This window comes from Oncorhynchus mykiss, chromosome 16 (genome assembly GCF_057628025.1).
Source record: "Oncorhynchus mykiss isolate SJ-2025 chromosome 16, ASM5762802v1, whole genome shotgun sequence".
Classification (NCBI taxonomy): Eukaryota; Metazoa; Chordata; class Actinopteri; order Salmoniformes; family Salmonidae; genus Oncorhynchus; species Oncorhynchus mykiss.
In genome coordinates this window covers 1,717,501-1,731,434 of record NC_143037.1, presented here as the reverse complement: position 1 = coordinate 1,731,434, position 13,934 = coordinate 1,717,501, and the positions used below count along the sequence as shown (strand labels likewise).

At 50.6% G+C, this 13,934-nt stretch overlaps 1 protein-coding gene across 11 annotated transcripts in view; it reads right to left on the bottom strand.

Moving 5' to 3' along the window:
* arid4b (AT-rich interaction domain 4B) overlaps positions 1-13,934 on the bottom strand; it is a 212,280-nt gene that overhangs the window by 110,195 nt on the left and 88,151 nt on the right. For all 11 annotated transcript variants that reach the window (XM_090201726.1, XM_090201728.1, XM_090201729.1 and 8 more), the window contains exon 9: positions 7,647-7,726. In XM_090201726.1, the coding sequence (XP_090057852.1) occupies positions 7,647-7,726 (80 nt within the window). The remainder of the gene's footprint in view (positions 1-7,646; positions 7,727-13,934) is intronic.

Genomic DNA, 13,934 nt, shown 5'->3' with positions numbered 1-13,934 from the left:
TTCACCAGAACGCGTAACAAACACTACAGCCTGTTGACATCTAGTGGAAGCCCTGGGAACTACAATCTGGGAGGCTTTCCCTTCATATTAAAAATGACAGACATAGGAATCAATGGTGGGCTAAAAAAAAAAAAAAATCAAGATGGTTTGTCCTCGAGTTTCCGCCTGCCATATCAGTTCTGTTATACTCACAGACAATATTTTAACAGTTTTAGAAACTTTAGAGTGTTTTCTATCCAAATCTACCATTATATGCATATCCTAGCTTCTGGGCCTGAGTAACAGGCAGTTTACTTCGGGCACGCTTGTCATCCAGCCCAAAGAAGCTAAACAGCTTCTACCCCCAAGCCATAGGTCTCCTGAGCAGCTCATCAAATGGCTACCCAGACTATTTGCACCCCACCGCCCCCACCCACTACACTGCTGCTACTCTCTGTTATTATCTATGCATAGCCACTTTGACAACCCTACCTGCATGTACATAATTATCTAAATTAACTCGACACCGGTGCCCCCGCACATTGACACATTGACTCTGTACCGGTACCCCCTGTATATAGCCTCCACATTGACTCTGTACCGGTACCCCCTGTATATAGCCTCCACATTGACTCTGTACCGTAACACCCTGTATATAGCCTCCACATTGACTCTGTACCGGTACCCCCTGTATATAGCCTCCACATTGACTCTGTACCGGTACACCCTGTATATAGCCTCCACATTGACTCTGTACCGTAACACCCTGTATATAGCCTCCACATTGACTCTGTACCGTAACACCCTGTATATAGCCTCCACATTGACTCTGTACCGGTACACCCTGTATATAGCCTCCACATTGACTCTGTATCGTAACACCCTGTATATAGCCTCCACATTGACTCTGTACCGGTACCCCCTGTATATAGCCTCCACATTGACTCTGTACCGGTACCCCCTGTATACATCCTCCACATTGACTCTGTACCGCAACTCCCTGTATAGAGCCGCCAACTTGACTCTGTACCGGTACCCCCTGTATATAGCCTCCACATTGACTCTGTACCGTAACCCCCTGTATATAGCCTCCACATTGACTCTGTACCGGTACCCCCCTGTATATAGCCTCCACATTGACTCTGTACCAATACCCCCTGTATATAGCCTCCACATTGACTCTGTACCGGTACACCCTGTATATAGCCTCCACATTGACTCTGTACCGTAACACCCTGTATATAGCCTCCACATTGACTCTGTACCGGTACACCCTGTATATAGCCTCCACATTGACTCTGTACCGTAACACCCTGTATATAGCCTCCACAATGACTCTGTACCGTAATACCCTGTATACAGCCTCCACATTGACTCTGTACCGTAACACCCTGTATATAGCCTCCACATTGACTCTGTACCGGTACCCCCTGTATATAGCCTCCACATTGACTCTGTACCGGTACCCCCCTGTATATAGCCTCCACATTGACTCTGTACCGTAACCCCCTGTATATAGCCTCCACATTGACTCTGTACCGGTACCCCCCTGTATATAGCCTCCACATTGACTCTGTACCGTAACACCCTGTATATAGCCTCCACATTGACTCTGTACCGTAACACCCTGTATATAGCCTCCACATTGACTCTGTACCGTAACACCCTGTATATAGCCTCCACATTGACTCTGTACCGTAACACCCTGTATATAGCCTCCACATTGACTCTGTACCGGTACACCCTGTATATAGCCTCCACATTGACTCTGTACCGTAACACCCTGTATATAGCCTCCACATTGATTCTGTACCGTAACACCCTGTATATAGCCTCCACATTGACTCTGTACCGGTACACCCTGTATATAGCCTCCACATTGACTCTGTACCGGTACCCCCTGTATATAGCCTCCACATTGACTCTGTACCGGTACACCCTGTATATAGCCTCCACATTGACTCTGTACCGGTACCCTCTGTATATAGCCTCCACATTGACTCTGTACCGGTACCCTCTGTATATAGCCTCCACATTGACTCTGTACCGGTACCCCCTGTATATAGCCTCCACATTGACTCTGTACCGTAACACCCTGTATATAGCCTCCACATTGACTCTGTACCGGTACACCCTGTATATAGCCTCCACATTGACTCTGTACCGTAACACCCTGTATATAGCCTCCACATTGACTCTGTACCGTAACACCCTGTATATAGCCTCCACATTGACTCTGTACCGGTACACCCTGTATATAGCCTCCACATTGACTCTGTACCGGTACACCCTGTATATAGCCTCCACATTGACTCTGTACCGGTACACCCTGTATATAGCCTCCACATTGACTCTGTACCGGTACCCCCCCTGTATATAGCCTACACATTGACTCTGTACCGGTACACCCTGAAAATAGTCTCCACATTGACGCTGTACCGTAATACCCTGTATATAGCCTCCACATTGACTCTGTACCGGTACCCCCCTGTATATAGCCTCCACATTGACTCTGTACCGTAACACCCTGTATATAGCCTCCACATTGACTCTGTACCGTAACACCCTGTATATAGCCTCCACATTGACTCTGTACCGTAACACCCTGTATACATCCTCCACATTGACTCTGTACCGTAACACCCTGTGTATAGCCTCCACATTGACTCTGTACCGGTACCCCCTGTATATAGCCTCCACATTGACTCTGTACCGTAACCCCCTGTATATAGCCTCCACATTGACTCTGTACCGGTACCCCCCTGTATATAGCCTCCACATTGACTCTGTACCGGTACCCCCTGTATATAGCCTCCGCATTGACTCTGTACCGGTACCCTCTGTATATAGCCTCCACATTGACTCTGTACCGGTACCCTCTGTATATAGCCTCCACATTGACTCTGTACCGTAATACCCTGTATATAGTCTCCACATTGACTCTGTACCGGTACCCTCTGTATATAGCCTCCACATTGACTCTGTACCGGTACCCCCTGTATATAGCCTCCACATTGACTCTGTACCGGTACCCTCTGTATATAGCCTCCACATTGACTCTGTACCGGTACCCCCTGTATATAGCCTCCACATTGACTCTGTACCGGTACCCCCTGTATATAGCCTCCACATTGACTCTGTACCGTAATACCCTGTATATAGCCTCCACATTGACTCTGTACCGGTACCCTCTGTATATAGCCTCCACATTGACTCTGTACCGGTGCCCCCTGTATATAGCCTCCACATTGACTCTGTACCGGTACCCCCTGTATATAGTCTCCACATTGACTCTGTACCGGTACCTCCCTGTATATAGCCTCCACATTGACTCTGTACCGGTACCCCCTGTATATAGCCTCCACATTGACTCTGTACCGGTACCCCCTGTATATAGCCTCCACATTGACTCTGTACCGGTACCCCCTGTATATAGCCTCCACATTGACTCTGTACCGGTACCCCCTGTATATAGTCTATTGTTATTTACTGCTGCTCTTTAATTATTTGTTTTTCTTATCTCTAACCTTTTTTAAAACGTTTAATTTTTTTTAGGTATTATCTTAATACTGCATTGTTGGTTAAGGGCTTGTAAGTAAGCATTTCACTGTAAGGTCTACAAATAAGATTTGATTTGATTTGATCCAGACTCATTGGGAAGAAGAAGTGGGCGTGGCATAACATTTGGTCACAGCAAGAAGTCTGGGTAGCCAGGCATTAGGAAGTATGCGAAGACAGATTTTTACCTCACCGAGCCGAGTTCTGCTAGCAGCAAACCAAACCTATATATGCAGAAACCTTAACTAGACCTCCTCTCTCTCTGCCTGCGTGGCTGCTAAGTGGGGTCCGTTCAGAGACCTCCCCTCTCTCTCCCTGAATGGCTGCTAAGTGGGGTCTGTTCAGAGACCTCTCCTCTCTCTACCTGCGTAGCTGCTAAGTGGGGTCTGTTCAGAGACCTCCTCTCTCTCTACCTGCGTGGCTGCTAAGTGGGGTCTGTTCAGAGACCTCCTCTCTCTCTACCTGCGTAGCTGCTAAGTGGGGTCTGTTCAGAGACCTCCTCTCTCTCTACCTGCGTGGCTGCTAAGTGGGGTCTGTTCAGAGACCTCTCCTCTCTCTACCTGCGTAGCTGCTAAGTGGGGTCTGTTCAGAGACCTCCTCTCTCTCTACCTGCGTGGCTGCTAAGTGGGGTCTGTTCAGAGACCTCTCCTCTCTCTCCCTGCGTAGCTGCTAAGTGGGGTCTGTTCAGAGACCTCCTCTCTCTCTACCTGAATGGCTGCTAAGTGGGGTCTGTTCAGAGACCTCTCCTCTCTCTACCTGCGTAGCTGCTAAGTGGGGTCTGTTCAGAGACCTCCTCTCTCTCTACCTGCGTGGCTATTAAGTGGGGTCTGTACAGAGACCTCTCCCTGCGTGGCTGCTAAGTGGGGTCTGTTCAGAGACCTCTCCTCTCTCTACCTGCGTAGCTGCTAAGTGGGGTCTGTTCAGAGACCTCCTCTCTCTCTACCTGCGTGGCTGCTAAGTGGGGTCTGTTCAGAGACCTCTCCCTGCGTGGCTGCTAAGTGGGGTCTGTTCAGAGACCTCTCCCTGCGTGGCTGCTAAGTGGGGTCTGTTCAGAGACCTCTCTCTGCGTGGCTGCTAAGTGGGGTCTGTACAGAGACCTCTCCCTGCGTGGCTGCTAAGTGGGGTCTGTTCAGAGACCTCTCCCTGCGTGGCTGCTAAGTGGGGTCTGTTCAGAGACCTCTCTCTGCGTGGCTATTAAGTGGGGTCTGTACAGAGACCTCTCCCTGCGTGGCTGCTAAGTGGGGTCTGTTCAGAGACCTCTCTCTGCGTGGCTATTAAGTGGGGTCTGTTCAGAGACCTCTCCCTGCGTGGCTGCTAAGTGGGGTCTGTTCAGAGACCTCTCTCTGCGTGGCTATTAAGTGGGGTCTGTTCAGAGACCTCCTCTCTCTCTACCTGCGTGGCTGCTAAGTGGGGTCTGTTCAGAGACCTCTCCTCTCTCTCCCTGCGTAGCTGCTAAGTGGGGTCTGTTCAGAGACCTCCTCTCTCTCTACCTGAATGGCTGCTAAGTGGGGTCTGTTCAGAGACCTCTCCTCTCTCTACCTGCGTAGCTGCTAAGTGGGGTCTGTTCAGAGACCTCCTCTCTCTCTACCTGCGTGGCTATTAAGTGGGGTCTGTACAGAGACCTCTCCCTGCGTGGCTGCTAAGTGGGGTCTGTTCAGAGACCTCTCCTCTCTCTACCTGCGTAGCTGCTAAGTGGGGTCTGTTCAGAGACCTCCTCTCTCTCTACCTGCGTGGCTGCTAAGTGGGGTCTGTTCAGAGACCTCTCCCTGCGTGGCTGCTAAGTGGGGTCTGTTCAGAGACCTCTCCCTGCGTGGCTGCTAAGTGGGGTCTGTTCAGAGACCTCTCTCTGCGTGGCTGCTAAGTGGGGTCTGTACAGAGACCTCTCCCTGCGTGGCTGCTAAGTGGGGTCTGTTCAGAGACCTCTCCCTGCGTGGCTGCTAAGTGGGGTCTGTTCAGAGACCTCTCTCTGCGTGGCTATTAAGTGGGGTCTGTACAGAGACCTCTCCCTGCGTGGCTGCTAAGTGGGGTCTGTTCAGAGACCTCTCTCTGCGTGGCTATTAAGTGGGGTCTGTTCAGAGACCTCTCCCTGCGTGGCTGCTAAGTGGGGTCTGTTCAGAGACCTCTCTCTGCGTGGCTATTAAGTGGGGTCTGTACAGAGACCTCTCCCTGCGTGGCTATTAAGTGGGGTCTGTACAGAGACCTCTCCCTGCGTGGCTATTAAGTGGGGTCTGTACAGAGACCTCTCCCTGCGTGGCTATTAAGTGGGGTCTGTACAGAGACCTCTCCCTGCGTGGCTGCTAAGTGGGGTCTGTACAGAGACCTCTCCCTGCGTGGCTGCTAAGTGGGGTCTGTTCAGAGACCTCTCTCTGCGTGGCTGCTAAGTGGGGTCTGTTCAGAGACCTCTCTCTGCGTGGCTGCTAAGTGGGGTCTGTACAGAGACCTCTCCCTGCGTGGCTGCTAAGTGGGGTCTGTTCAGAGACCTCTCTCTGCGTGGCTATTAAGTGGGGTCTGTACAGAGACCTCTCCTCTCTCTACCTGCGTAGCTGCTAAGTGGGGTCTGTTCAGAGACCTCTCCTCTCTCTACCTGCGTGGCTGCTAAGTGGGGTCTGTTCAGAGACCTCTCCTCTCTCTACCTGCGTAGCTGCTAAGTGGGGTCTGTTCAGAGACCTCTCCTCTCTCTACCTGCGTGGCTGCTAAGTGGGGTCTGTTCAGAGACCTCTCCTCTCTCTACCTGCGTGGCTGCTAAGTGGGGTCTGTTCAGAGACCTCTCCTCTCTCTACCTGCGTAGCTGCTAAGTGGGGTCTGTTCAGAGACCTCCCCTCTCTCTCCCTGAATGGCTGCTAAGTGGGGTCTGTTCAGAGACCTCCTCTCTCTCTACCTGCGTAGCTGCTAAGTGGGGTCTGTTCAGAGACCTCCTCTCTCTCTACCTGCGTAGCTGCTAAGTGGGGTCTGTTCAGAGACCTCCTCTCTCTCTACCTGCGTAGCTGCTAAGTGGGGTCTGTTCAGAGACCTCCTCTCTCTCTACCTGCGTAGCTGCTAAGTGGGGTCTGTTCAGAGACCTCCCCTCTCTCTCCCTGAATGGCTGCTAAGTGGGGTCTGTTCAGAGACCTCCTCTCTCTCTACCTGCGTAGCTGCTAAGTGGGGTCTGTTCAGAGACCTCTCCTCTCTCTACCTGCGTAGCTGCTAAGTGGGGTCTGTTCAGAGACCTCCTCTCTCTCTACCTGCGTGGCTGCTAAGTGGGGTCTGTTCAGAGACCTCCTCTCTCTACCTGCGTAGCTGCTAAGTGGGGTCTGTTCAGAGACCTCCTCTCTCTACCTGCGTAGCTGCTAAGTGGGGTCTGTTCAGAGACCTCCTCTCTCTACCTGCGTGGCTGCTAAGTGGGGTCTGTACAGAGACCTCTCCCTGCGTGGCTGCTAAGTGGGGTCTGTTCAGAGACCTCTCCCTGCGTGGCTGCTAAGTGGGGTCTGTACAGAGACCTCTCCCTGCGTGGCTGCTAAGTGGGGTCTGTACAGAGACCTCTCCCTGCGTGGCTATTAAGTGGGGTCTGTACAGAGACCTCTCCCTGCGTGGCTGCTAAGTGGGGTCTGTACAGAGACCTCTCCCTGCGTGGCTGCTAAGTGGGGTCTGTACAGAGACCTCTCCCTGCGTGGCTGCTAAGTGGGGTCTGTACAGAGACCTCTCCCTGCGTGGGTATTAAGTGGGGTCTGTTCAGAGACCTCTCTCTGCGTGGCTGCTAAGTGGGGTCTGTTCAGAGACCTCTCCCTGCGTGGCTGCTAAGTGGGGTCTGTACAGAGACCTCTCCCTGCGTGGCTATTAAGTGGGGTCTGTACAGAGACCTCTCCCTGCGTGGCTGCTAAGTGGGGTCTGTACAGAGACCTCTTCCTGCGTGGCTATTAAGTGGGGTCTGTACAGAGACCTCTCCCTGCGTGGCTATTAAGTGGGGTCTGTTCAGAGACCTCTCCCTGCGTGGCTGCTAACTGGGGTCTGTTCAGAGACCTCTCCCTGCTTGGCTGCTAACTGGGGTACTTCCAACAACTCTACAGGTTCATGTTACACATCATTACAATGCAAAAAAAGTGTTTTATAATGCAGCACTTTAGATTACTCACAATTTGCCATCCTTGAAGGAACGAACGAAGACGGTGTCTTTCTTTATGGTGGCCTCTTCATGGCAGTCTGGGGTGATGACCTGGAGAGGGAGATATAGAGAGAGATGGATGGAGAAAGGACAGGGGAGAGATGGATGGATGGTGAGAGAGTGGACAGGGGAGAGATGGATGGTGAGAGAGTGGACAGGGGAGAGATGGATGGATGGTGAGAGAGTGGACAGGGGAGAGATGGATGGATGGTGAGAGAGTAGACAGGGGAGAGATGGATGGATGGTGAGAGAGTGGACAGGGGAGAGATGGATGGATGGTGAGAGAGTGGACAGAGGAGAGATGGATGGATGGTGAGAGAGTGGACAGGGGAGAGATGGATGGATGGTGAGAGAGTGGACAGAGGAGAGATGGATGGATGGTGAGAGAGTGGACAGAGGAGAGATGGATGGATGGTGAGAGAGTGGACAGGGGAGAGATGGATGGATGGTGAGAGAGTGGACAGGGGAGAGATGGATGGATGGTGAGAGAGTGGACAGGGGAGAGATGGATGGTGAGAGAGTGGACAGGGGAGAGATGGATGGTGAGAGAGTGGACAGGGGAGAGATGGATGGTGAGAGAGTGGACAGGGGAGAGATGGATGGATGGTGAGAGAGTGGACAGAGGAGAGATGGATGGATGGTGAGAGAGTGGACAGAGGAGAGATGGATGGTGAGAGAGTGGACAGGGGAGAGATGGATGGATGGTGAGAGAGTGGACAGAGGAGAGATGGATGGTGAGAGAGTGGACAGGGGAGAGATGGATGGATGGTGAGAGAGTGGACAGAGGAGAGATGGATGGATGGTGAGAGAGTGGACAGGGGAGAGATGGATGGATGGTGAGAGAGTGGACAGGGGAGAGATGGATGGATGGTGAGAGAGTGGACAGGGGAGAGATGGATGGATGGTGAGAGAGTGGACAGGGGAGAGATGGATGGATGGTGAGAGAGTGGACAGGGGAGAGATGGATGGATGGTGAGAGAGTGGACAGGGGAGAGATGGATGGTGAGAGAGTGGACAGGGGAGAGATGGAGGGTGAGAGAGTGGACAGAGGAGAGATGGATGGTGAGAGAGTGGACAGGGGAGAGATGGATGGTGAGAGAGTGGACAGGGGAGAGATGGATGGTGAGAGAGTGGACAGGGGAGAGATGGATGGTGAGAGAGTGGACAGGGTAGAGATGGATGGATGGTGAGAGAGTGGACAGGGGAGAGATGGATGGTGAGAGAGTGGACAGGGGAGAGATGGATGGATGGTGAGAGAGTGGACAGGGGAGAGATGGATGGATGGTGAGAGAGTGGACAGGGGAGAGATGGATGGTGAGAGAGTGAGTCTATGGCTCTTCAGAAATACTGTAGCACTGAGCAAAGTGGACTTTGTCCACAGAACACTCCAATATGTCGTTTCAAAATGAAGACATGAGAGGCTAACAGTTTAACAAGATGAGCATTTATACGTGAGTAAAGAGACTTGCTGGTCTGCCTTCCAAACACGGACAACCCTCCTACACACACAGGAACAGAGAGCAGTAGCAGTGGGAGTCCTAGCTAACAGGCAACACAGTCTAGACTCGAGGAGGTGGTGCTGTGGGATTAGTTAAGATAGTCTTTGAAGAGGTAGTGTTTCAGATGTGTTCATTCCACTGCCCATCTCTGTTGACCTGCATCTCCCTCCCTCCACCCATCTCTATCTTTTCACCTCTCTTCCTCCATCCATCTCTCTCTCTTCACCTCTCTTCCTCCACCTCTTCACCCCTCTTCCTCCATCCACCTCTCTTCCTCCTCTCTTCCTCCACCCATCTCTATCTCTTCACCTCTCTTCCTCCATCCATCTCTCTCTCTTCACCTCTCTTCCTCCACCTCTTCACCCCTCTTCCTCCATCCACCTCTCTTCCTCCTCTCTTCCTCCACCCATCTCTATCTCTTCACCTCTCTTCCTCCATCCACCTCTCTTCCTCCACCTCTTCACCTCTCTTCCTCCATCCACCTCTCTTCCTCCTCTCTTCCTCCACCCATCTATATCTCTTCACCTCTCTTCCTCAAATCCATCTCTCTCTTCACCTCTCTTCCTCCATCCATCTCTATCTCTTCACCTGTCTTCCTCCATCCACCTCTCTTCCTCCTCTCTTCCTCCACCCATCTCTAGCTCTTCACCTCTCTTCCTTCATCCATCTCTATCTCTTCACCTCTCTTCCTCCATCCATCTCTATCTCTTCACCCCTCTTCCTCCATCCATCTCCATCTCTTCACCTCTCTTCCTCCATCCATCTCTCTCTCTTCACCTCTCTTCCTCCACCCATCTCTATCTCTTCACCTCTCTTCCTCCATCCACCTCTCTTCCTCCACCTCTTCACCTCTCTTCCTCCATCCACCTCTCTTCCTCCTCTCTTCCTCCACCCATCTATATCTCTTCACCTCTCTTCCTCAAATCCATCTCTCTCTTCACCTCTCTTCCTCCATCCATCTCTATCTCTTCACCTGTCTTCCTCCATCCACCTCTCTTCCTCCTCTCTTCCTCCACCCATCTCTAGCTCTTCACCTCTCTTCCTTCATCCATCTCTATCTCTTCACCTCTCTTCCTCCATCCATCCACCCCTCTTCCTCCCCTCTTCCTCCATCCATCTCAGTATTGTACTATGAGGCAGCCCAGTAGCTGTAGTATTGTACTACAAGGCAGCCCTGTAGTATTGTACTATGAGGCAGCCCAGTATCTGTAGTATTGTACTACAAGGCAGCCCTGTAGCTGTAGTATTATACTACGAGGCAGCCCTGTAACTGTAGTATTGTACTACAAGGCAGCCCTGTAGCTGTAGTATTGTACTACAAGGCAGCCCTGTAGCTGTAGTATTGTACTATGAGGCAGCCCTGTAGTATTGTACTACGAGGCAGCCCTGTAGTATTATACTATGAGGCAGCACTGTAGCTGTAGTGTTGTACTACAAGGCAGCCCTGTAGCTGTGGTATTATACTATGAGGCAGCCCTGTAGTATTGTACTACGAGGCAGCCCTGTAGTATTATACTATGAGGCAGCACTGTAGCTGTAGTGTTGTACTACGAGGCAGCCCTGTAGCTGTAGCATTATACTACGAGGCAGCCATGTAGTATTATACTACGAGGCAGCCCTGTAGCATTATACTACGAGGCAGCCCTATAGTATTATACTACGAGGCAGCCATGTAGCTGTAGTGTTGTACTACGAGGCAGCCCTATAGTATTATACTACGAGGCAGCCATGTAGCTGTAGTGTTGTACTACGAGGCAGCCCTGTAGCTGTAGTATTGTACTATGAGGCAGCCCTGTAGTATTGTACTACGAGGCAGCCCTGTAGCTGTAGTATTGTACTACGAGGCAGCCCTGTAGTAGTGTACTATGAGGCAGCCCTGTAGTATTATACTACGAGGCAGCCCTGTAGCTGTAGTGTTGTACTACGAGGCAGCCCTGTAGCTGTAGTATTGTACTACGAGGCAGCCCTGTAGCTGTAGTATTATACTACGATGCAGCCCTGTAGCTGTAGCATTGTACTATGAGGCAGCCCTGTAGCTGTAGTATTGTACTATGAGGCAGCCCTGTAGTATTGTACTACGAGGCAGCCCTGTAGTATTATACTATGAGGCAGCACTGTAGCTGTAGTGTTGTACTACAAGGCAGCCCTGTAGCTGTGGTATTATACTATGAGGCAGCCCTGTAGTATTGTACTACGAGGCAGCCCTGTAGCTGTAGTATTGTACTACGAGGCAGCCCTGTAGCTGTAGTATTATACTACGATGCAGCCCTGTAGCTGTAGTATTGTACTACAAGGCAGCCCTGTAGCTGTAGTATTGTACTATGAGGCAGCCCTGTAGTATTGTACTACGAGGCAGCCCTGTAGTATTATACTATGAGGCAGCACTGTAGCTGTAGTGTTGTACTACAAGGCAGCCCTGTAGCTGTGGTATTATACTATGAGGCAGCCCTGTAGTATTGTACTACGAGGCAGCCCTGTAGTATTATACTATGAGGCAGCACTGTAGCTGTAGTGTTGTACTACGAGGCAGCCCTGTAGCTGTAGCATTATACTACGAGGCAGCCATGTAGTATTATACTACGAGGCAGCCCTGTAGCATTATACTACGAGGCAGCCCTATAGTATTATACTACGAGGCAGCCATGTAGCTGTAGTGTTGTACTACGAGGCAGCCCTGTAGCTGTAGTATTGTACTATGAGGCAGCCCTGTAGTATTGTACTACGAGGCAGCCCTGTAGCTGTAGTATTGTACTACGAGGCAGCCCTGTAGTAGTGTACTATGAGGCAGCCCTGTAGTATTATACTACGAGGCAGCCCTGTAGCTGTAGTGTTGTACTACGAGGCAGCCCTGTAGCTGTAGTATTGTACTACGAGGCAGCCCTGTAGCTGTAGTATTATACTACGATGCAGCCCTGTAGCTGTAGCATTGTACTATGAGGCAGCCCTGTAGTATTATATTATGAGGCAGCCCAGTAGCTGTAGTATTGCACAACGAGACAGCCCTGTAGTATAATACTATGAGGCAGCCCTGTAGCTGTAGTATTGTACTACGAGGCAGCCCTGTAGCTGTAGTATTGAGCTAGGAGGCAGCCCTGTAGTATTATACTACGAGGCAGCCCTGTAGCTGTAGCATTGTACTACGAGGCAGCCCTGTAGTATTATACTATGAGGCAGCCCTGTAGCTGTAGTATTACACTACGAGGCAGCCCTGTAGCTGTAGTATTGTGCTACGACGCAGCCCTGTAGCTGTAGTATTATACTATGAGGCAGCCCTGTAGCTGTAGTATTATACTATGAGGCAGCCCTGTAGCTGTAGTATTACACTACGAGGCAGCCCTGTAGCTGTAGTATTGTACTATGAGGCAACCCTGTAGCTGTAGTATTATACTATGAGGCAACCCTGTAGCTGTAGTATTATACTATGAGGCAGCCCTGTAGCTGTAGTATTGTACTATGAGGCAGCCCTGTAGCTGTAGTATTATACTACGAGGAAGCCCTGTAGCTGTAGTATTATACTATGAGGAAGCCCTGTAGTATTGTACTATGAGGCAGCCCTGTAGCTGTAGTATTGTACTACGAGGCAGCCCTGTAGCTGTAGTATTGTACTACGAGGCAGCCCTGTAGCTGTAGTATTGTACTACGAGGCAGCCCTGTAGCTGTAGTATTATACTACGATGCAGCCCTGTAGCTGTAGTATTGTACTACGAGGCAGCCCTGTAGTATTGTACTATGAGGCAGCCCTGTAGCTGTAGTATTGTACTACGAGGCAGCCCTGTAGCTGTAGTATTGTACTACGAGGCAGCCCTGTAGCTGTAGTATTGTACTACGAGGCAGCCTTGTAGCTGTAGTATTATACTACGGTGCAGCCCTGTAGCTGTAGCATTGTACTACGAGGCAGCCCTGTAGTATTATACTATGAGGCAGCCCTGTAGCTGTAGTATTACACTACGAGGCAGCCCTGTAGCTGTAGTATTGTGCTACGACGCAGCCCTGTAGCTGTAGTATTATACTACGAGGAAGCCCTGTAGCTGTAGTATTATACTATGAGGAAGCCCTGTAGTATTGTACTATGAGGCAGCCCTGTAGCTGTAGTATTGTACTACGAGGTAGCCCTGTAGCTGTAGTATTGTACTACGAGGCAGCCCTGTAGCTGTAGTATTGTACTACGAGGCAGCCCTGTAGCTGTAGTATTACACTACGATGCAGCCCTGTAGCTGTAGCATTGTACTACGAGGCAGCCCTGTAGTATTATACTATGAGGCAGCCCTGTAGCTGTAGTATTACACTACGAGGCAGCCCTGTAGCTGTAGTATTGTGCTACGACGCAGCCCTGTAGCTGTAGTATTATACTACGAGGAAGCCCTGTAGCTGTAGTATTATACTATGAGGAAGCCCTGTAGTATTGTACTATGAGGCAGCCCTGTAGCTGTAGTATTATACTATGAGGCAGCCCTGTAGCTGTAGTATTGTACTATGAGGCAGCCCTGTAGCTGTAGTATTATACTATGAGGAAGCCCTGTAGCTGTAGTATTATACTATGAGGAAGCCCTGTAGTATTGTACTATGAGGCAGCCCTGTAGCTGTAGTATTGTACTACGAGGCAGCCCTGTAGCTGTAGTATTATACTACGATGCAGCCCTGTAGCTGTAGTATTATACTACGAGGCATCCCTGTAGTTGTAGTATTGTACTACGAGGCAGCCCTGTAGCTGTAATATTGTACTACGAGGCAGCCCTGTAGCTGTAGTATTATACTACGAG